The sequence below is a fragment of the Chelonia mydas genome, chromosome 7 (genome assembly GCF_015237465.2).
Source record: "Chelonia mydas isolate rCheMyd1 chromosome 7, rCheMyd1.pri.v2, whole genome shotgun sequence".
In the NCBI taxonomy this organism is placed as follows: Eukaryota; Metazoa; Chordata; order Testudines; family Cheloniidae; genus Chelonia; species Chelonia mydas.
Genome location: NC_057853.1, coordinates 118,362,721 through 118,385,928, shown reverse-complemented (window position 1 = coordinate 118,385,928; position 23,208 = coordinate 118,362,721). Strand labels below are relative to the sequence as shown.

The following is a 23,208-nucleotide window of genomic DNA, read 5'->3' as shown; positions in this document are numbered from 1 at the left end:
TGACTGAGCAGCTTTCCATAGATCGTTAGTGGTCCATAAAGCACAGCAGGGTTTGTGGAGACTGAACTCACTCCCTGGCTGAGACTCCTCCTTTCCTCACCAGGACCTCCATACCCACTGCCATCTTGATGCATCTTCTGCATCAACCCCCCAAAGTTTCTGGTGGAGGGAGGTTGTCCCCTCCCTTTCCTGCGGTCTTCGGGGCAGCTGATTGACCTGATCCCCCTCTGACTCTGTAGGGGGCTGCGAAGCTGAGCCTGTATCCCCTACAATCCCACCATGGTTAGACAGTCTGTCCTTCCCACCTTCCTTAGGAAATGGTCTTTGTAACACTGCTGCTGATCCTGCTGCTGCCACTGCTCTTTCCCCATTTTGGACCCCAGAAACAACCCACAATGCAACACTTGTTCAAGGAAACATCCCCCAAAATATCCGCTAATATGTGTGCAATCATATGTTTAATTCACATGCACTTACTGCAGCTTGTATGCAGATCAGTTGAGTCTAAACGATGATTTGTGTGTGCACTAATTGCCTATGCATCTCTGTGCTGCAGATAGTGTGTACAGTGGCTGGATAAATTGTACACATAGGTGGGGAACTAGGACTAGAATCCTGGTTCTTCAGCACCAGAAACATCAGTCTCTGACACTTGAGGTAAAGGAGATCTGTGTAGTAGTAGGTCCTTATGATCTTCAGGAGCTAGCCACCAGAGGGCAACATGATCATAGATGCAGCCAGTACATTACCCTGGGCTCTGCCTTTTGGAATCTGAACCATGGGAGTCTTGTATCGCTCTGGCCATTTGGAAACTGCCAGTAATCAATGGGTTAAAATAAATACACTACAAAATACCCTACTTCTAAATGCATAACATTATTGCACAAAAATGCATATAATGGGCCTCTTCCTTTAACAAGCATTCACTTAGGGAGTGCCCTAGTGTTTTATGGCCCATGTTTTTGATTTTGTCTATGGAAAATGGCCTCATTAAAGAGATACAGATTTAACAGCCCTGCATTCTATGACACTTAACTGCCTGAAGTTCTGGTGAACCGCAGGGCAAACAGCACTTTATTGCTTTAGCAGAATCTATTTGGAAGCATTTTCTGGGGTTTCTGGTGTATGTCTAAAATTTTTAAAATGTTCGACACGTCTTGGAAAGAAATTAACGTGTGTCAAATGCCCAGGTTGGATAAGCCCTTCCGTAAGGCTGGGTTTTATTTTTCTCAGTGAATTAGGCAGGCATTACTAATGCTAATTTGTAAGAGATCCTCGAAAGTATTGCATCCTCAATTGCTTCAGGGCGCTTCTCTGCCATTACATATGGCCCCCTGTGTACCTTCCATTTTCCCTTCGTTTAAAAGTGAAATTAGCATAATGAGAAGCTGTCCTAGCATGGATCATACAAAACTGGGTAGTTGGCTTTTTAGCAAATATGCATTGGAGCAGAACCTTAGAGCTACAGTGTGGGGCTTGCCTCATCATTATCTTTCTCTCGCATCAGTGCTGGTGACATGATAGGGAACACCATTTCTCTGTACATGTCCACAGCACCTTTCGTCCAAAGATCTGATGATTCTTCACAAACTCTAATTAACCCACCCAATACCCTTGGAGGTATAGTAGTGTTATCAATTCATGTCCCGTATAAAGAGGAGGAAGCTGAGCTATAGGAAGGCTTTAGATGTGGAAGGGATTTTGGCGTTAGCTTCTCTCTTTGCCTCTGCCTCCGACTGCCTGTGTGATCTGAGATAACTCACTTCACTGCTCTGTGCCTCAGTTACCCCATTTACCTAAAAAAAGCTTGTGGGCATAATGAGAGGCCTCTGTCTGAGATCCTCAGATGACCCCTGAAGAGTATTACTGAGTTGCCATGTCAGTGGAAAGAACAGAGGGGGCCTACCTCTGAGACCCCCCCAGCTCTAACTGCAGACAAGTTCCTGTCCCACATGGGTGACTCTTCAGCAAAGCTGCTGTTTGAGTTCGGATCTGCCTACAGCTCACGATGGCGCGATGTCTACTTTCCAGGAGCCAAATAGAATGAGTGCGTTTCCTGGCTTGCGGAATTTGGCTGTGTGGGTTAGGCACAGGACAGGGACCTGGCACTGCCTGCTATAGCAAGTTACATGAAGTTTTGGAGCTGGGATTCCACTCGGTCATGCTCCCCTTCGTTCACAGCCAGATCCTGTGTGGTGCTGATCCTTCTGCAGCTGTCACTGAAGCCGGTGGGAATGATAGGCACTCAGCACCTTTCAGGATGAGAGTTTAGATGAGTGCTGTTTGGAGCATATCTATTTCCCATAGATTATGACTGAGTAAAACAAACAGAACTTCTTCAAGTGACAGCTGTGGGACTCAGCCTGCACAGAACCCATATAGTGCTGTAAAGGCTTCCCCTTTGCACTCATTCCTCCATGACAATGGAAATTAAGTCTTTATCACCATCAGGATAATAAAATATCCCTAGATTCAATGAGCTGTTCATAGTAAGTGATATACGGATCTCCCTTATCTCACCACGCCTTTGCCTGTCTGCATTGAATAAACTGCATATGGGATAATTTACCAGCCTCTTTGAATTATGGCTCATCTGTCATGAAAGATAAAGTCTGCATAAATCTTGGACTAATGCTGGCATGAGTTAGTTATTCTGGCTACTTGCGAGAGTGACAGAATAGACTAAACTCACTGATAACACCCAGTTTTTCTTTTCTCCCAATGAAATACACGCTAGAAGCTCAGAAGAGCAGTGAGGAAGAGGGGAAAGTTTTCAGTGCGATTAGATTGTTTCCCACCCCACCCCCCAGCTGCCACCTCATTATTGTCAATCTCTGCTGGATGAGTGCTGAATTTTGAAGTATTGGACCTGATGACTGTTTCCTTCTTGTTCAGAAAACAGCATCCACCTTCACAATACTGGCATGTCTGAGCCAAATGGCCTTTATATGACATTCCTCTGGCTATGAGGATAGGGCTGGACTTTCTGCCACAGAAAGGTGGTGATTAATCTAAGATTAGTCTCGAGAGCTCTGAAGTTAATAGTCTTTGTCATAACAGAGCAAGACACGTGATTTTCAGGTTTTCTTTCAAGCAAGATGACCCCAAAACCCCCAGCTCTTGGCAGCTTAGGTTTTTTGGCTCTGAATTCTTCCATAGGAGGTGAACTTTCTGTTGTATTTCCCTTCCTAATCCAGTGTCCACCTGGTATCGCTTTAAGCTATGGATATAATCTTCCTCCATGGGGGGTGGAGTCACTGCAGGTCCATTATGACATGGCCCATAAATGATTAGCTCTGGTAAAGCCCTATGTCCACCTGTGCCATAGAAGTCATGGAAGACAGTGGAGATCGGTAAAGAGAGAGCTGAGCTGACCCCGTGCACTGCTAGGGACCAAGGTGTTTTTTTATTTTGACAACTAATGAAATAACATGGACAGGAATGCGATCAAAGGGTCAAACAAAGGGAACCTGACGGGGACACTGAGCAGAGAACCCTGGACAGGGCCCACTGCTCCTCGAAGGCGTTGCTAGGCAGCAGTTCTGCAGAAAAGGACCTAGGGCTTATAGTGGATGAGGAGCTGGATATGAGTCAACAGTGTGCCCTTGTTGCCAAGAAGGCTAATGGCATTTTGGGTTATATAAGTAGGAGCATTGTCAGCAGATTGAGGGACGTGATCATTCCCCTCTATTTGGCATTGGGGAGGCCTCATCTGGAGTACTGTGTCCAGTTTTGGGCCCCACACCACAAGAAGGATATGGAAAAATTGGAAAGAGTCCAGTGGATGGCAACAAAAATGATTAGGGGGCTGGAGCACATGACTTAGGAGGAGAGGCTGAGGGAACTGGGATTGTTTAGTCTGCAGAAGAGAAGAATGAGGGTGGATTTGACAGCTGCTTTCAGCTACTTGAAAGGGCTTCCAAAGAGGACGGATCTAGACTGTTCTCAGTGGTAGCAGATGACAGAACGAGGAGTAATGGTCTCAAGTTGCAGTGAGGGAGGTTTAGGTTGGATATTAGGAAAAACTTTTTCACTAGGAGGGTGGTGAAGCACTGGAATGTGTTACCTAGGGAGGTGGTGGATTCTCCTTCCTTTGAGATTTTTAAGGTCAGGCTTGACAAAGCCCTGGCTGGGATGATTTAATTGGGGATTGGTCCTGTTTTGAGTAGGGGGTTGGACTAGATGACCTCCTGAAGTCCCTTCCAACCCTGATATTCTATGATTCTATGACCCCCAGAAATGTTACAGATTTTTATTGTTCTTTTGGCGGGGGAGCCTTGCCCTTGCTTTTGCCATCAATACCTCCCTTTCTTTCTCCCTGTGTGCCTGAGTTCTGGGTCCCCTGCCTGCAATTAGCTCCTGAGGCGTTCTCATCTTAGCCTGGAGATGACTAGCACTCTGATCCTTCGCAAGTGTGCTCAGCCCACACTCTGTGGCTGCCCATTGTACAGGCCCCTGGTCCTCCCAAGTCTATTTCAGGGCTTCCTCTAAGGGTGTGATGCCTGGTAGCAGCTGGGCTTTACCATTCAGAACAAGAGAGACCCCAAGGCCTCCAATGGGACTACTTGCAGTACGTATGATTAAGCATGTGCATAGGTCTGTGGGGCTTAGCATTTATCTTCATAAATGGCATAACCCTTGAATGGTGCAGACACCCACGTATGCTAGGACAAACCCTTCCTAGGAACAGATTTTTCCAGAGATCACCTGCAACTGGGGCCACATTTGTAAAAGAATTCAGCTCCTATTTGGGCACCAAAACAAATGGCCATGTTTTCAAAAGAGCCGTGTGTATTTGTGTTTTAGGGGAGCTGCTGAGCTCTTTTTAGAAAAATCTGGCTCCTAACAAGTAAAGGTGAAGGGTGGGATTTCTAAAGTTATCTAAGCTAGTTAGATGCTCGACTTCCATTGGACTATGATGGATGTTAGGCACCAAACTCTCTTATGCACCTTTGAAAATCCTAGTTTAAAACTGTAGCCAAGCATCGGTTATGATAACCAGCCTTTATTGGATGGGCTCCTTACCCAGCCAAAGTGTTAGACATGCGGGGAAAGGTCAGTCAAAATGCCAACGACATGCATAGTGGAGACATAGCAATAGGTCGTATAAGGTTGTGGTTCCCTCAAGAGCTTCTGCTTCCACCACAGATGATGAGACAGTGGCACCCAGGTTGGAATGTTCATTTACTACATTGTTTGAAGGTCTAAACTTAGCAGGCCAGGCCAGTCCCTGGTAGTATAAGCCCATTAAAGAAACATAAATAATGGCAGCATAAGGCTGAATTGAGATGGTGGTTTGCTGACAATATACAGTGAAAGAAGACCTAAGTTAGAGTTTGCAGAATGGGAACGTCCCTGATCAATACTCCCCTACAGCTTGTACCGTTTGGGTGTATGTTATATTTATGATGCTTGACTGACAGTCATAAAAGCATTGGCATGTAATGCAAACAACTGAAACTGAATCAACCACCTGAGCTAGTGTTTGCCAGGGGCGTTGTGTGCTGCCACAAAGCATTTACAGCGTTAGATGCTGCCACAAAGCACGGATGTTCCCATGTTCGCTACTGTTGTTCTTTCAGCAATGCGTGGAGTTTGTTCCTATTTAAAAGGGAAAGCACCAGCCTACGACATAAATGTCTCTTTCCAACTTATTTTCACTTCAAAGCAGTGTTAGTTCTAAGCATGTGGAGTCCACTTCTGTAAGACTTCCAGAAGCGGACCCCATTGACTTGGAGGGAGTCTTGTGCATTCAAGGCTTGTAGATTAGACCTTGAATGTATACAAGGGTGTATAATGCTGTATCTAGTGATCAGGGAAAGGAGATAGTGAGTCAGTAATGATTTACATCCCTTTCCCTATACAAGTGCTGAGTAATCTTCCCTCACCGTCCATGGATCAGCGTTCACATTGCACTCCCCATCAGTACCTGGCCCAAACCGGGGAAGCTAATGATCCAACTAGCAGATCAAATTCGGTGATGAATCCTGGTTCCGTGCAGCCTGACGCACATTGCGCATACGCTAAGACCATCCATCCTCCTACACAGCAGTAGCATGTTAGGCATCACGGGCCTGGTCCCAATCCCATGAAGTGACTGGGCGTCTGTCCATTGACTCTGAAGGGCTTTTGATCAAGCCACCCTAGAGCTCACTCCGTTGCCATTTTTCTGGCCTCTGAGCTGGGAAATGGCTATGGTCCTCTGTGTCAGCCATTCCAGGGTTAGGTACCATGGTGAGAAGTGCATTATAAATGTCTTAGATTCATGGCAGTTACTCCACTGCCCCCTGGCCTAATCCACAAACATCCCACAGCGTCTCTATTCACATCTGATTAAGCACCTACTGAGCAGCTTTGAAAGAAATGTTTGAATGGCATATCACCGTTGGTATCCAGCAGTTTTTTCTCAGTCCTTCTCAGGGGCCTGTTCAGCGATAAGCACAATAGCAAATCTCAGTGGTGGCCCATTTTTGAGTTAACTGTGAAAAGTAAGCATAGAAATCATCTTTATTTTTTTACAATGGGGAAAGTGTATTTTTTCCCCGCAATCTCACAAGGGATCTCCCTTAAACTTTCAAAGTGGCTCCATCCTTCAGCTGAGATCCAGTCCAGCAAATTTCAGCCCAAAAGAAGGATCTTTTGGCAAGGTGCCAATGGGCGGAGGGGGAGTTTTAAATGAATCACTTTTGCAATCTTGCCTTGAGCATTCATTACGATTTAATTACTTGGCCTATGCCATTGCTAGGGCATCTGAGTGATTCGCATCGCAAAAACCAGTGAATACAGGAATTTGATGTGTTCACTTGTAAACAGGTTTTATTGTGTGTCTGTTTGAAATTGGTCAGCTCTTAGGAGTTAAAAGGAAAATTAGATGTGTTGTTTATAATCTACACTGAGAGGGAAAGATGATTTAACGCAAAAGACTAGGCTTCCCGTGCAATAGTATTTATTTCCCACATTTCTAGGAATCCATCACCATAGCATCTGGGTTCTGTTTACACACTGTCTTGTCTTCGCTAAACTGTTTCCCAATTTAGGAGCCGTCCTCTCCTCAAGGAGCTCAGAGCCCAGTAATAGCCAGTCCGGAGAGCAATTCCCCCCAGCACTTCCACAGCCACAGTCAAAAGAGAGCCTGGGCAAAGAAAAGGCTGCTAAAACTGGGAAAAACCTAGGCTGTGACTGATCTCTGCTGAGAGTGAACCCAGCACTTGAGGTTCCCTTTGGTGAATGCCCGGTCACTTGGATCAAAAGCCAAAGCATCCTTCTTGACCACAGCTGGTGCTTCTTGGTCAAGCTTAAGTATTCTCTGCAAAATGGGTTTAGTAATGCAGTTAACAGTTATACTCTTTTCCTTCTTAGGGGTGTTGGGAGGATTCATTCATTTAACAGTTAACAGCTTTGTGATCCTCTGTTGGCGATATTGCAGAAATGCAGAGGATAGTTATTACTTGTTGTTCAATCAACACTGATACTAGTGATTTGAAAATGGTGTCAATAAACCTACTGGTATATGGGCCTGAAGTCAATGGGCGTCTTTCCAGTGAGTTCTGTGTGTTTCGGATCAGGCCCTGTAAGCCAGAATGTTAGTCATCTCAGGAGGAGAAGAATGTTCCAATATTTAGAGTTGTTCATATTTTGAAGGACCAGATCCTGCCTTCAGATGTGCACAGTTGGTTCCGTAGAGTTCCGTGGGAGCCATGTTCACACAAACGATGGCAGGGTTTGGCCTTGCGAGTAAATGTGCGTTTAGAATTAGTCAGAGCCAGTTACTGTAATTCTGTTATGTCCTGTAGTGAGTCTTATACCACACGTGACGCTGTAACATCTGAGCGCCTTCCAGCAGTGCGTTAATCAACGTGACTGTCACGTGTGGCTTGTTCTCCCACCGGGCCAGAAACATGTGCGATGGAGTGTCTTGTTTTGGTAGGGCTCTTTTAATAGATGGGTTGCTATATATTTACATTGGAGAAGGCAAGGTCAAAGCAATGAGCCTTGCATTTGGAGCAGAAGGTGGTGACATGAGGTGTGTGTGGTGGGGGGGATGGCCCTTAGTTCCCTGGGTGTTCGTTGCTTTCTCTCCAGCAGAGACTAGCTTTAGTCTGATTGTAGAGAGTTCTAATGTGCCAATGGATAATGGCTGTCGACTACGATCGTCTTCATTTTGTACATGGTCTGTAACATTAGAGGCTCCTGACCAGCACAGGAAAAGAGCATTCAGCTGCCTGTGTTTGTTTTCAGTTTAATGAGGTGAGCTGCCAGCTGTTGTTAGAAACAAAACCTGACCTGAGCCTGCTGAAGGGAATGTCATCCAGGTTGACTGGATGAGAAGCAAGGTTTTGTTTTGTAAACTTCTCTGGCTACTGAATGTTCCTCTTTGTTGTGTGTATAGTGACTGTGTTGTGAGCTATACCCTGCTGGACTTGTTTACAGTATATATTATCCATTAGCTCGGTTTATGGTTAGATCATCCATCAGACTGGAGAGGGTCCATTGCTGGTGTCTGTGAACATAGGATCTATGCAGCTCCTTCACACCCTCGAGTAGCCAGCCCTCCAGGCTCCAGTTCACCTCTCTGTAACTCCCATATAGTAACTGAGACCTTCTGTACTTCCTTACATCTGAGCATAGGCACCGACTCCATGGGTGGTCCGGGGCTGGAGCACCCATGGAGAAAAAATGGTGGGTGCTGAGCACCCATCATCAGCAGCCCCCCCATTAGCTCTCCTTCACCCCCCCAGTGCCTCCTGCCCGCCAGCGGGCCCCACAGATCAGCGCCTGCCCCCTTCCTCCCCACACCTCCCACCAGCCGTGAACAGAATAATCTGATCACCCCACCCCAAGGCAAGGGCGACATAATGGATAAAATGCTGGCTATGCTAGAGGCAGCCTGATATTTCCAACAACTCCAGAGTATTCAGTTGGTGTCATGAATACACACAGCTGATCCACTCTTTCCAAGCCTGAGGAATAGGTTTTCTCGGGGGCTGAGAGGTACTGAGAACCTGCCACTCCCCCTGACTTAAATGGAAGACGTGGGTGCTGAGCATCTCTCAGCACCAGGCCTCAAAGCGCTGTCATTCTGGTATATTTCCCGAGGAGGGTGCAGGCAGAGTGGAGGGAGGCCATGACTTACACCAACATACCCATGTCACGTGCACTTCAGAACAAGGCTGATGCCCTAGGTCTCTGTGCAGACCTTGCAGCCTTGTCAGTTCTGTGAAGCAGCGCAGATAACACTGTGCAGACACCGACTGAGTTGGTTAGAAGGGCAGTTTCTGTTGTGGCTTTTATATGTGCCTCCTCCTATCAGATGGGAGGAGAGTCACCAAACTGTGCTGTCTGTGGCAGATGAAAACGGGCTGTAGGATAAAGGGAGGAAGGTTGGTTGCAGGGCTAAATGACAGGACTGGGAATCACAGCAGGTCTGCAGTCCTGGAGCTGCATTGTTCCCAGAAAGGGACCTTTTGGTTCCTTCAGCATTTATCATAATAGTGTCAGCTCCCCGATAGTCCTGCCTTGGCACATTGAAGAATCAACATGAAGGAGTGGAAATGTTCCAGAAAGGTAATGCAATGTGTGTGAAGCATCCCACGCACACCAGGGTTACAGAGAATGTTCCGGGAGAAGGCAGCAGTTATCAGTAGAAACACTTGGTCACATTCAGGCTGATACTGTCGATATTAGGCTACTGTATGCTCCCATGCCCTGCCTCAGCAGCAGCTATGTTACAGTGCTGGACAGAGGTCATGGTCTGGTGTTATCTGATACCATAAGGGGAAAACATCAGGGGCGTAAGGAACAAGTACCATGCTGGTTTGTTGTGCACTCTGAGAAGAGCAATGAACTGTGCCAGGTAATATTTCCAAGATCCATTGGCTGCCTGTGTTAACCATCCCAATTTAAAAGAAAAACACACCGAGATGTTGAGTTTTATAATCTACATGGCTGACCAATATGGTTTGGAGCAAGATGATTAAAATTCTATTACAGGCAGCATAGAACGCTTGATTTAACAGGACATGCCCAGCCCTTATTGCCAGGGATGACTTGACAGGCTCCGTCCTATCCAGCTCCCTGTGATAAAGCCCACTCAAGTCAGAAAGTCACTTATCGCCAAGGAAACAGAGACACTCACAGGCTATCAGCTGGCATTTTCAAAGGAGCCTAACAGAGTTAGGCACCCAAATCCCTTTGAATATCCCAGCCAGATCTGCTGACCTCACCATGCTCTGAGAATAATTTAAAGTTTCTCCAGAGTTTTGAAGATGTGATGTACACGATACGGGCTAAGTCACATCATTCATATAATAAAATACACAGGGATTGCTGAAACACAGCTACTTGTGGGGTGGAACACAGCAGCTGTTTAACAGCGCACAGCAGTACAGCTAATAAACTTTACGACACAGGGTAGCTTGTTAGTACGTATTAAACACTCCTTTTTGGCAGTGTCAAATGCTGTGTTACTACGGGGGGGTATGTGCAGAGGTTTCGCTTTAGTAACAGCTCCGAGTGAGGAGGTAGTTGTATAAAGGAGACACAGACTTTCAGTACTTGCGTTACTTAAGGCGTCATGCTGCTCTTACCGCCGGTCACCTGCAAGACTGCATCCAAACAGCATTGCTGAAATGCAGCCACCTCTGAGAGTGGTGCCCAAGCCATCTGTTACCCAGCATGCTGCCAAGAGAGGGGAAGGCACAGCACAATCAAGGACGTTGTGGGAAAGGCCTGCTCTTATGAAAAGGGCCATGGCCATGAGATCTTCAGCATCCATGCAGAGGAGCAAGGACCTAGCTTTATATGACCTGTCGGAAAGACTTGCTGTGCGCAATAAAGTGACTGGGAAAGGGGGCTGCACTATGGCGTCCTAGTGTATTTCAGGAGAAATTCACCTGCCCATGGAAGAGGAATTCTGGCACTCTCACTTCGGTTTAGAAGAAGGCGCCCGACTTTTCCAAAGACAGCTTGGTCCTCCTGTGGTAGCTGCCCTCTGAGGAGCTCCATGCACTTTAACCACACTGATGAAATTAAGTCATGCAACTCCCCTCTGTCATACCTCTGAGCTCCATTTCGCAAATCGCCTCTGGGCCTAAACCTCCCTAGGTGGCTTGTCTCAGGTCTCACAGCAAGTCTGTGGCAGCGCAGGAACAGAACCCACAGTCCATGTTCTTCAGCGACCCAGTCCTGTGTCCTGCGCGTATTTCCTAGCTATGTAGATCTGTTTACCAGAGGCATGTGCACGCTGTCAGAGCAGAAATGTAACAAGTAGGAAACGCGTTTAACAGAGTTAAAAGTGAGACAAGTAACGCCACACACAATGAGCCAGGTGGGCCAGGCCTTCATTTCACTTGCTCTTCAGTGGTGTCAACAGGGAAACTGAGGCAGAACAGGCTAGTTTTCTTTCTGTGCCTCCCATCCAATACCCTTCTCATGCAATGCACCTTGGCTACCTTAAATATTGGTCAGATACCTGCCTGATGGCCAACATTGGATTAAATTCCAGTTGTCTATAGGAGGCTTTTGAGTGGCTCAACCTGCTGGACTCTAGGATTTGTTTCTAGCCTGGTTTGACTACCAAGTGCAGCTAGCCTCACCCGGAAAGAAGGAAATTGAAGCAAGATGCTCTCAGCAGGACTGTTTTCCTGGCCGCCTGGTGCTTTTTCACTTGAAAGCAGCTGCCGACTCATTGAACTGTGCTGTGGATCCCACTTTCTCAGCTCCATATATGGTAACATGAAGGAAGCTAAGCATTTGTGGGTATTTAAATTCTGATTGGGCGCTATCCCTGTTGTCTCTTCCACGAGAGACTGAACACCTTGGAACTCCAGACAAACCAGTTGCTCCTTTGGGCCTGCTCTGATCCCCGTTAGCCATCCTCCCTCAGCTATTGGTGGTATGGTTACTAAGCAGATCCCATCCACCTTCCCGGGGGAGGGGAAGGGGGGGACCCATGTCACCATCTGTGATTGTCTGTATTTGCCTCTGGGGAGACATTTCAGCTGATTATTATTATAGCAACAGGACAAGAAGCAGGCTGAGCCTGCGTGAGTTAGTAATGCTGTCTCTGGAGCTCCCCTGCAGAACTGGCTGGAAAATGTGGGCCAAGTACCTTCTGCCTCCGGTGGCCTGGGAGCAGGCATGTACTAGCAGAGGATTCCACAAACAAGGCCCTGTGACAGGCGTGTCCCAAACACAAGAAGGGATCATGCTCAGGCCTGCCATGGAGTCAGCACCCAGTGTCTGGTTCTCTTTGCCCCAAGCAGGTTTCTGCTTTGGCTGCTTGGCAGGCTCCTATCGACATGGTTTCTTAGGGGTCAGCTGCCCAGGCAGGGCCAATTAATACAAATCTTTCCTGTCCTGTTTTCTCATTTCCCAGTTTGAGTGCCAGCGTTAATTTGCTGTCTGTTGCCTTTGAGCACCAGCTGGCCTGGTCACGTCCAGGCAGGGGTGTAACCTGAGAACAACAGAGGCTTCCAAACAGCTGCAAAGGAGTTCCCTTTTTTATAGACAGGAAAGGGACACCAAGGGAGGTGACATGATTCAGCTCAGGCCACACAGCAAGTGGAGCAGGACCGGGATCAGAACTCACTCTTTTCTGCCTGCCAGGCGGCTCTTGATTGCCTTGGCATGAGCTCGGTGGTGCCAGGACTCTGTATTTTGCTCTGGGGTATACAGCACTCGTTATCAAGGGGATAGCTCCTTGGGTTCCATTCCAGCTGGCCAGCCATGTGCAGCCTCTCCCGCTGGCCACAGCCCCATCCCTGCATGTGACGCTGCCGGGGCATGGGAGGGTAAGACTGTGGGTGACGTATAATGAAAAGTAACATTTAAAACTGCAGAACTATTTACATTGGCTCAAAGGAATCCAGCTTATGTGGGGGGAGGGGGTGTTCAAACCTCTTTTAGGCCAGCTGATGGGGGGGCCGGGGGCGAGGCGCCATCTGGTGCCTGGCTTAGGATGGGTTTGTTAGGAATGGAAAGTAAGGGTTAAGTTCTGGTCCCATTGAAGTCAATGGCAAAACTCCCGTCGACTTCAGTAAGGCCAGGATTTCACCCCCAGCTCTCACTGTGATGGCACTAACACGGATCAGAATGAGCGATGCACGCCCAGCCCGAGGCAGGTATCGATGTGCGGGAGCAGGGCCTAATGTCTGGAATAACCACATGGGGACAAGCTTTTTTAAAAACCACATGTCTTTGTTGTATTGTCCAGGTTCCACCATACTGGCTGAGCGACTGGGCCCATCTACACCGAGCTCTCCCACTTCAGCCCCAAATTCCCCCACGGGTCTCTGCAGTGGGGTTTCTGATCCAATACTGAGTACGTGTGGCTCCAGTCTGCTCTGCAGCTCCATCAATGGTGAGTGTGCCTCGCACACATTCGCGGGTTCCCTGCCATGTTCTGCACTGCCGCCCTTCCAGGTCTCCTGTTCAATGCCCATTAGTGCTCTAAATGCATGGGGCGGCATACATCTATGCACCTGTCAGCTCCCGAAGTGAGTAAGGGAGAAGAGCTAGAGACCCATGAGGTCCCCAGGGGAATGTTTTTACATGGAAGCCACCCAGATGCTTTGATACTGGACAGCAATAATTTTGTAGGCTTTTTCATCATCAAAAATCTCCAAGGGGGACAACAAACTTTCTAGACTGTGTACACCCTCCTGTGAAATGCAGCTGCCTCTGGGGAGAATCCTGAGGGCTGTTTACATTGATATTCTCTACCAGGGCCAGTTCCCATGAATCCCAGAGGCTGTCATAAGCTTCCATCCAGCCTCACAAGCTCTCAGGGAGAGAGGGAGGCAGGCAGAATTCCCGTTGCACCAAGAGGTTGTGGCTGTTTGTATGAGGGTAGTGCCCGGTGTCACCCATGCACATCCCTGCCCAGAGAACCCACGGTCTGTGACTTGCCCAAGGCCACAGTCCCCTGCTCATGTCACCAAACAATGCACCGATCTTAGAGCTGCTGCCACCATTGCTCTGCCCTCCCTTCCAACCGTTAAACAGTAGCCAACCCATTTGGCAGCTTCCAATTTGCCCTCTGTAGTGAATGTTTGTACAGTGCTTGGACACTGCAGAGCTCCCTCTGTGGGCCAGCTGGGCGTGTGATCAGACAGCCAGTTTTCCCGTTGGTCCCCGGTGCAGTGAGCAGCTGTTTTGTTGCAGTGCATTGGCCACAAACTCTAGGCAAACTGCACAGCTGTACTGCTGATCCCATGACAAAAGCAGTGTTACCCACCCTCAGAATCCCTTGCATTTATATAGCCCCTTCCTTGCCAAGAGCTCTGCCCCCTTTTCAGACATACATTGGGCCTCTCGCCACAGGTCAGGTGAGCTAGGTTCAGAGTTATGGTGCCCATTTGCCGGATGAGGAAGTGGGGAGTGACCTGCCCAAGGCCGTGCAGTGCATCAGTGGGAGAACCGAAAACAAAGCACCAGACGCCTGCCTCTCAGGCGTGTGTCCTTAACACATGAACACCCTCCGTCCCTGCATGGACTTTCTGTGACCTGTTGTTAGAAGAAACAGATTTCTTAGGCTGTGTCTACACTACAGCACCTATGTACGGTGGCATAGTCCCCGGTGTAGACGCAATGTATGCCAACAGAAGCGGTTTCCCGCCAGCATCGGAACACCACCTCCCCGCACAACGTTAGCTATGCTGCCCGAAGCCCCCTTCCGTCAGCATTGCTGTATCTGCACTGCAGGTTTGTTGGCAGAACGATGCCAAGCCGGGGTGTGGGATTTTTCATGAGCCCTGAGGGATTCTCCCTTCCTCATTGGTGCAGCATTGTGCACAGAGTCAGGTGCATTATGGCCTTTTCTCACCTTCCACTGAGGCTTCAGCGACTGGACACAGTTAGCTGCAAAAGCTATTGAAGGAGACCTGTTAAATCACCCATTCTACCCCCTGCCTGTGCAGGGTGCTCCCTGCAGTTCTAGGTGCAGCAGGAGTCTGCTCTGACCGAGTCACTCCTCTCTCCCTAACCCTGGAAAGCTCATGACTGAGTAAAGAGCGACCGTGTTCCTTGCATTTCAGGCACAGCTCCAAACTCCCCGGTCAGCATGCCGGAGTCACCCATCTCCCCATCTGGCTCAGGGGTCTGGGGGGACGAGTGCACCATCTGCTACGAGAACATGGTCGATACCGTCATTTACTCCTGCGGACACATGTGTCTCTGCTACCCGTGTGGGCTGAAACTCAAGAAGATGGCCAACGCCTGCTGCCCGATCTGCAGACGGGCCATCAAGGATATCATCAAAACATATCGCAGCACTTAGAACAGCAGTATGGATGGGGGGGGGGGGGAAACGCCGTGGGGGGGGCAGACGTGAGAGGAGCGAGGGGTCTCTGTCTTCATTCATCATCTGTGAAATTCAACATCTGAACCACCCCAAGGAGGCTGGAGGTGGGGAGGGGAGGGTCCTGCTGGTGATGGCTCTTCCACTCCCCCTTGCCCCCAATGGGTTCTGAACTCCAGCACATCAGGGAAGTCAAGATGAACCTCTCTTTCTAATGGTTTTACATTTTAATCTCAAGAAAACAGCTGGAGCTGTTCTTCCTCTTCTACACCATGCCCAGGGATGTCCTTCTCCCCAGTGGACAGCAACTGTAGGCAGCTGGTGAGTGGCAATAATCCAGAGAAGAAAGGAGGCCTTTTGGGGGCAAGTGACCCCCCATCTCACAAAAGCCTCTTAAAAGGGCCGGGCTGCATGGGCCATTCAGAAGAGCTGGGTGTCCAGCAGGAGCTCTGGCACAAAGGGTGTGAAAGGGCGAGTCTGGCAGGAGAGAAATTATAAATCCAAACCCTTTTGCTGGTGGCAAAAAAGCTCCCAGTAACCCTGCTCTCTCTTTGCTCTCCTGAGAGCAGTGGCTGGTGAATGGAAATCAACGTGTTGAGTGCTTCATGGGGGGAGAGTGGGCCTGTGGATTTTTGGTAATGGAGAAATGCATGGTGAGATGGGGGGGTGGGGGAGCAGATGGGTGTGCAGCATGTGGTTCCTGCGAAAGACTCTAGTGTTGGGCATGGCTCTGCGTGTTGCCTTCCAGCAAGATGACACCCTCAGGCTTACGTTTGCCCTTCAGCATCCTTTCCTCACCAGCCGGCTCCCTCCTGCCTGGCTCATTGTGGCACTGCATGACTATAACCCCACTGCACCGACGCTTGCTCCTTAGTTCTCCCTGCCCTTCCCATCAGCGTTTCACAAGCCAAAAGCCTCTTCCCCCCCACCCCTCACTCAGCACTTGTGAAAAACACTGAGGAAGAATGTCTACAACCCCCCCTTCCCTCCCCCGCGCTCTTTTTTTTATGGTAAAGCGTTAAATGTCTCTAAAGGAAGGAAAGTTGGTTCGTGATCGCACGCTCTTGGCCACACTGATGTGGTCAATGCACTTAGTCATCAACAAGCGAAAAAAGGAAGAAAGTGGCTTAAAGTGGATTTTGTTTCTTTGTTTTAAAGAAGGAGCTTCTGATCACTCAAGGGCTGGGGAGGAGGGAGAGAAGTGGGCTTTGGCTGCTGCTCCTGCCGCCCCTGTTAGTTTCAGAGTGGCCAGATTCTCTGCATCCCACCCATTTTGTGTGTCTATTTGCGAGTCCTTGTGAGCACTCAGAGTTGTACTGGGCGGCCACCAGGCTCTACCAGGGCTCACTCAGTCCGCAGTCATCTCAGTTTAGGTCTGTCAGTCCTCCCTGGTCCGCAGCTGCAATACGAGCAAGGCACGCTGCATCCCTCTGGGGCTGAGCGTGCCAACCCTTGGTGCCCATGGAGTTCACGAGGCTCAGCGTGGTGGCAAACTCGAGGCCTAGTGATTTTGTATCTAACTGGAGACACTGTAAAGCGTCCTTGTTTTCAGAACGCGACAAGCCCCATCCGGAAACCAGGCGCCTCTGAACAGACTCGAATGCGGCACTTCTGAAAATCTTCGATGAGGCGCTTGACCTCAGCTAGCTCCCATTGACTTCAGTGGGAGATCAAGCAAGGCCCCAGCCTGGTGGGAAGTATTAGAAGGAGCAAGCCTGCTGCTTTTCAGGAGGCTGCACAGCAGAGAAGGCAAGCAAGATGTGGCCCATTTATTCTATTTGCGAGTGTTAATGGCCCCAGAACACACACACCTTGCCCCAGTCTAGCATTGACAGATCATGGGCTCAGTCACCTTGGCCCACAGCTGTAGCTCATGTACCTCTGCATGGTCCCTTGGCTGCAACGAGAGCGGGGCCACTGCAGGCCCAGGCCTTTTGCTTTATGTGCTGGCCTCCTGTGGGCTTTTACTGAAGCAACTTCACAGTCAGTTCTATTAGACACTGAGAAACCGGTAACCCTGCGGGCAAGAGCAATTAGGTATTGGCACATCAGGCCCCATGTGCATTTCAGGGCATGGGGATTTCTCCCCACCCTACCCCTAAAAGCATTGAAAGGGAGAGTCTTTGTTGTATGCAGGGAAGTGGCTCTGCTCAGTAACAAATGATGCTGATTTGCTAAAAAACATGAGCAAAGCGCTGCTGCTCCCCATGGCGCCACCGCCCACCCTGCATGCTTTTCATGAGTGCAACTTACTTTTCAGCGCTGCTCGCGGGAGGAAGCCTGTGGCTGACGTAGACCCAGACTGCAACAGGGCGCTCACGTTTGTAAGTAGCTGAAAGTGTTGAAGATGAACAAATAGCCTCTGTCTGCCCTAAGTACCACGGCCCAGCTCCTCCGCTCTTGCTAAACTGACTGATACCAGCTGATCCTTACAGCGAGCCATGAGAGCTTTTTGTGGGCCCTGTTGCTTTACAAAGCCAGCACGTTCTTCACAGCAGCCAGCAAGCCCACTCCTGCATGCCAAACTTGGGCAAAACTCACATGCTCGCAGGAACCGCAGGCTCAGACACCTGTAAGGAGCAAATGGGGGGACATGTTGATGATGAGCTGGGGGGGGGGGGCGTGTTACATAAAACTAGTTTGGTTTTTGCTTTTCCTTGTAAGACATCACCAGCTGGCTGGTGGGGAAGGTGGAATGTGAATTGAGAAGGGAAAAAAAAAGATCCTATCAAAAGCATAATGAAATTAATACCTAATTATTTTCCCCATGAAGTACTGTAGCACTGTAAGCATCTACCCCTGCCCCCGCAGCAGCTGACTAGCGCCCCCGCCCCCACACCCAGCTGATGCAGGTGTATCAGCAGCCCTCATGGTGTGCAGCAAACAATCCTCTTGTGCCAGTAGATTTTTGCCAATAGTCCCAAATACTGTATTTGTTTCTATATTGTAGATTTTAATATATAAATAGAGTTATGGCGCTGGAATTAATTCCCCTGCCACTCCTGCAGCATCCTCACCGACAGCCGGCTGTGGAAAGGAGCAACTCAGTGCAGAGGCAGCCTTCTGCCGATTTTCTTAATAAAAGTTATCTTGATTCTGCTACTGTGCATGGAAAGCCGCTGCATCCCCAGGGATTGGTTTAGCCGGAGAATGCATTTTTAAAGCATCACTTTTAAGAGGGATGGTCTTGTGACATAAGATGGGTGGCGCCTAACCCCCTTGGGGGAATCTCAGCTGAGCCCCAACTTCAGCAGCCACCTTGGGCTTACAGAGCATGTAGTTCCTACATTTTAATTCTTACAGCACCTGAAATGCCCACAGTCCTGCCCACCACATTACCACCCAGGGCTAGAACCGCCGACTGTACTCCTGTGAAACAGCCCTTTGAAGTCATGGGGATCAGACGGGCCTTGTGTGAGCTTTGCAGGCGTGGACTCCAAACTCAGCAGGGCTAGCATACGGGCGACCAAGTGCAAACACTGTTGGCTTTCAATGAAAATGATCACTGACTTGCCCAAACACTCAGAGCAGAGGGACAGCTACAAGGTTTACACCAGCTGCTGGCCCTAACCTTGCAGCCCCCCTGCCCCGCACCAGAGGTGTAGAGCTGAGAGAGTAAGGAATCGGGAAGAAACATTGGGGGGGGGGGGGGGGGAAGCAGGGAAATTAGCACATATATATAAAGCCAACGCAGTCAGCATCATCCTCACGCCATCTGTCCAGGCTAGGCTGGTTAATGGCTACATCGTGACTTTTAAAGAAGGGACAAACAGGGATAAGAGTGGTCATGTGGCACTGTACCAGCCCTAACTGACTTACGTGTGTTTGAATGTAATAAAATGTGTTTGTTTTACTGTGGATCAAACGCCAGGTGTTAGCAGAAGCTTTGTCAAGTAGGCTGGGGAGTTAGAATAGGGCTACACTAAGCCTGGACGCAGGTTCAAGTTTGAGCCCAAGTGCCCTTCTGCCAACATTCAAATCAGCCTGACTCAGATCAGGAAGCACTAGGGTTCCCAACTTTCTAGTTGCACAAAACTTGAACATCCTAGCCCCTTCCCCAAGTCCCTGCCCCCCCCACTCACTACATTCCCCCACCCTCACTGGGCTCTGGCAGGGGTTTGGGGTGCAGGAGCATAGGCTTACCTCAGGCAGCTCATAGTCAGCAGCGGGGTGGAGGGGGGGCTAAGGCAGGCTGCGTGCCTGGCCTGGCACCGCGCTGCACGTGCCCTGGAAGCAGCCAGGAGGTCCGGGTCCTAGGCTAGGGGACCAGGAGGCTCCACATGCTGCTCTTGCCTGCAGGTATGGTGCCCCCCACCCCCAGCTCCCATTCGGAGCCAGTACTGGGGGCAGGGGCAATGCCCAGAGCCCCCTGGCTCTCCCACCTAGGAGCCGGACCTGTCCTTCTGGCTGCTTCTGGGACACAGCGCGGTGCCACCCAGGACAGGTACAGACTAGCCTGCCTTAGCACCACAGACCGGGCGTTTAACAGCCCATTCAGTGGTGCTGACCGGAGCCACCAGTGTCCCTTTTCGACAGGGTGTGCTGATCGAAAACCAGAGACCTGGTCACCCTAGGATGGACTCAGTCCCCTGCTAGGAGAGCAGGTCAGAGCCCCAGTACTGCTGTGACTCAGGGCCAAACCCTGTCATTTTGCAGTGTGGTCACAGCTCAAGCCAAGTTATGTGGTCTGTACAGGGCAACAGGAATGCAATAGCACGGCTGAGAGACCTGGGGCCGGCACTTGTAAACTCAGCTTAATGCTGCAGTGTGAGTGCTGACTCATAGGCTTGGAAACACGGCATCCATGAGCCTGGGTGGCACAGCCCTGGGCTGTAGTATGCCAAGCAGCCATGCCACTGGGGGGGTGGCGGCTCTTCTTCCTGGTGTAGTTTGGCTAATGCCACAGTAGAAGCACGGTCCGGCCCAGGGAGCTGCAGGGCTGGGCTTGCTGTGAGCAGAAGCAGTAACAAAACAAAACTAACTTTTGTTGGATTGGTGTTGGTTCCAATATGTGCTGGTGTCAGCTCCATTTCCTTGTTTTATTTTACAATGGTTTGTGTTCTAGCAGAAAAATCCATTCTGTGAAAATTGGATAACTGTGATTGTGAATAAAGGTGATTTTAGGTATCCCACAGCAGTGTAAGGGCGCAGTTATTGACCATCGGCTTGGAGTACATGCAGCCAAAACGACAAGTTCTACCCACCTTATTTACACACATCGGAGCCCGATCAGCTGGATTTATAGGGCCTGAGGCTCTAGTTCCTTACCCCCCATGCAAAGGGGTGGTAAAATACTGCTGAGCACACTATTTCAGCCCTAGCCTGCCAAGGCATAAGGGCTGCAGCCTTCCCCTCTTCTCTCCCTGACAAAGACACGGAGGAGCATTCAGAGGCCTGCCTTATACACACTAGGCTGCAGGAGGGAGACTCCCTCTCAGGTAGAGGAGGATTTGAACCTAGGACTCCCATGCTGAGTAGACTATCCTAGGCCCCTGCAGCCTTAGATATAAAATCGAATATGCAGGCTTGGTCCTCACAGCAAAACTGTCTTTTTACATCATGCTAGAATCGCCCCCCCCCAACCCCCCGCACTCCATTTTTGCAGTGAAGACAGCCCCAAAACACTACTACTGCCAATCCTTCAGCATGGTCTGAGAAAAGGAGAGCAAGTTCCTGCACCCATGCTTCTGGCTGCCTTTCCTGCATACAGTGAAAAGAGTTCCTGTTCGAACAGGCCAGCTGGGGGTAGCTTATCCCAGCCCCTTCTGATACTTCTGTTAGTAGAAGCAACTGCAGACTCTCAGCACTGCTTTCTGAGGCTTAGAAGGACCCCTGCTGGCTCCCAGCCTAGATTGTCTACATTATCTACAGCAGTAGTTCTCAACCAGTGGTCTGGGGGGCTGCTAGCAGGTTTCAGGGGGTCCCTAAAGCAGAGCCAGGATCAGACTTGTTGGGGTCCAGGGCAGAAAGCCTGAGCAGCTTAGCTTCATGTGGCTCAAGAAATTGCCCTGTTTGCTACCCTCTAATGCGGACCCTGGCTTTTAGATTCAGAAAATCAGCGTGAGGTTTTATAGCATGCTTGGGGGTGGGCCTCGGAAAGAAAAGGGTTAAGAATCCCTGACTTACAGTACATTCCCACTACAAGCAAGATGCCTAGCACTAGCCCTATGCTGGAGGTGGAAAGAATCTCTTAGCCAAAGCCTTTTCCTGGGGTAGTGGAACTGCTGTCCAGCCTGACTTCAGACTTGCGAAGGCCTTTGCCAGCTCACTTGCAGACATCAGCGCATCAGCTGATGAAATGAAGACCAGAGGGTGCAGTTGATGACAGCCCCAGAGGCAGGAACTTCGGGGCCCAGTTCTGTCACTTTCGCATAATGGCCTGTTAGGCACATCATTTACAGCTGTGGCTCACTGCCCAGCTACCCCCTCCCCAACAAGCTGGGCCCAGTGCTTTGGGAGGTGTGAGTGAGCCGTGCTCTAAGAGGATGCATTTTCCTCTAACACAGTAAAGGCCATTAGTCTTCAGTCCAGCGCTTCCGCTTTCCTTAATGGTCTGCCGCTGCTGCACACACTGAAACAGAGATAAAGCTTCAGCTTGACTGTGCCCAATGCCTACTACCGAGGTCACGTGCCCCAAGGAGAGACCGTGACTGTGCCATGGCCCGGCTGGTTTATAAATGAAATCCCTCCTCTCCATTTTTCCTGGCTGGCCAGGCCTTCTCCCACTGACACTCCCCTTTCCATCGAACAGGAGTGAACCCTACGTTAATGTACCTTATGGGATCAGGGCTGTGATTAGCTCTGGCCAAAACCCCGGCTGCTTGCACACTATGGCACTTTCAAAAGCCAGCAACTTGAATCGGAGCTCCAACACACAAGGTGGAGTAGTACAGAAGTACTTAAACAGCACCATCTGCTGCCTTAGCTAAGGGACTACATGGCTGCTCCACAAAGTAGGTAGAAGGTGTCGGCTGAATTCATTAAAGCACGAACAAGGTTTGACTTTCAGATATTTAATGAATAAATAGACTTCGTTTCTCTGCTTCTGAATTGTCAAGAGCAGCAGATGGGAGCCCTTAGCATGGAGACTGTTACAGAATACCCTGGCTGTCGCTCATATATCGTGAACAGCAGCAGGTAAGAATAAAAGCACCAGCCCTGTCTGGAAATGCAGAAGTCTGATCATTACTAGAGTTAAAAGAGAGCAATTAGGATGAATGCTGTTCATGGGTTTCAATTTTAACTCCTAGTGACTCACCTCCGATCTAATGAACCATCTCTCTCACTGCTAGGGCTGAGCCTCCCAGCAAGAGTTCTTCTCTTTTAAAAAAATTAAAACAAATCAGACAATGCAAAAGGAAGTTACAGTCCATATTCAAATGTACACAATATTTGGAGAACCAGGCATAGATCTGGAAAGATTGAGTAGGTTGCTGAGGTCTTTCTCCCTCCCACGGCAGGGCTGTTCCCTACAATTATTTGCATTAACCCCAGTCGGGGACCAGGGACTCACTGGGCCCTGTGTTTGTACAACACCTACCAAAAAAAGTGCACTTCCTCTATCCTAATTCTAAAGCCAGACAAATGCCTTTTGTACCACTTCCCTTGGAAGTCAGCGTTTTCCTGTCCTTAGGCCACAATCCTGAAACTTCTCACGAGCACGTGTGGGACCCTCTCAACTTCAGTGGTGATGCGGAGCTGGTCCAGCAGTCTGCCAGCATGCAGGGTTGGGGGCCATCTGTGCCTCAACATGGAGGTGACTGCACCTACCTGACAGGGGAGTCAAGTTTGGTAACAAGTTTGTGAAGTGCCTTGGGAAGAAACCTCTTCCCTACAAAATATGGTCAGTGCTAAACTAAGATACCGGGTCAAAAATGACAACGCTATACAGAGTGCTGTTGCTGTAGGTA

The 23,208-nt window shown here is 49.4% G+C and overlaps 1 protein-coding gene across 4 annotated transcripts in view; it reads left to right on the top strand.

Annotated features, from left to right (window-relative positions):
- The window catches only part of NEURL1 (neuralized E3 ubiquitin protein ligase 1), a 266,176-nt gene extending 245,514 nt beyond the window's left edge, over positions 1-20,662 (top strand). For all 4 annotated transcript variants that reach the window (XM_007057860.4, XM_043551727.1, XM_043551726.1 and 1 more), the window contains 2 exons: positions 13,214-13,360; positions 15,036-20,662. In XM_007057860.4, the coding sequence (XP_007057922.2) occupies positions 13,214-13,360; positions 15,036-15,277 (389 nt within the window). In that variant the 3' untranslated portion in view covers positions 15,278-20,662. The remainder of the gene's footprint in view (positions 1-13,213; positions 13,361-15,035) is intronic.
- The last annotated feature ends 2,546 nt before the right edge of the window (positions 20,663-23,208 follow it).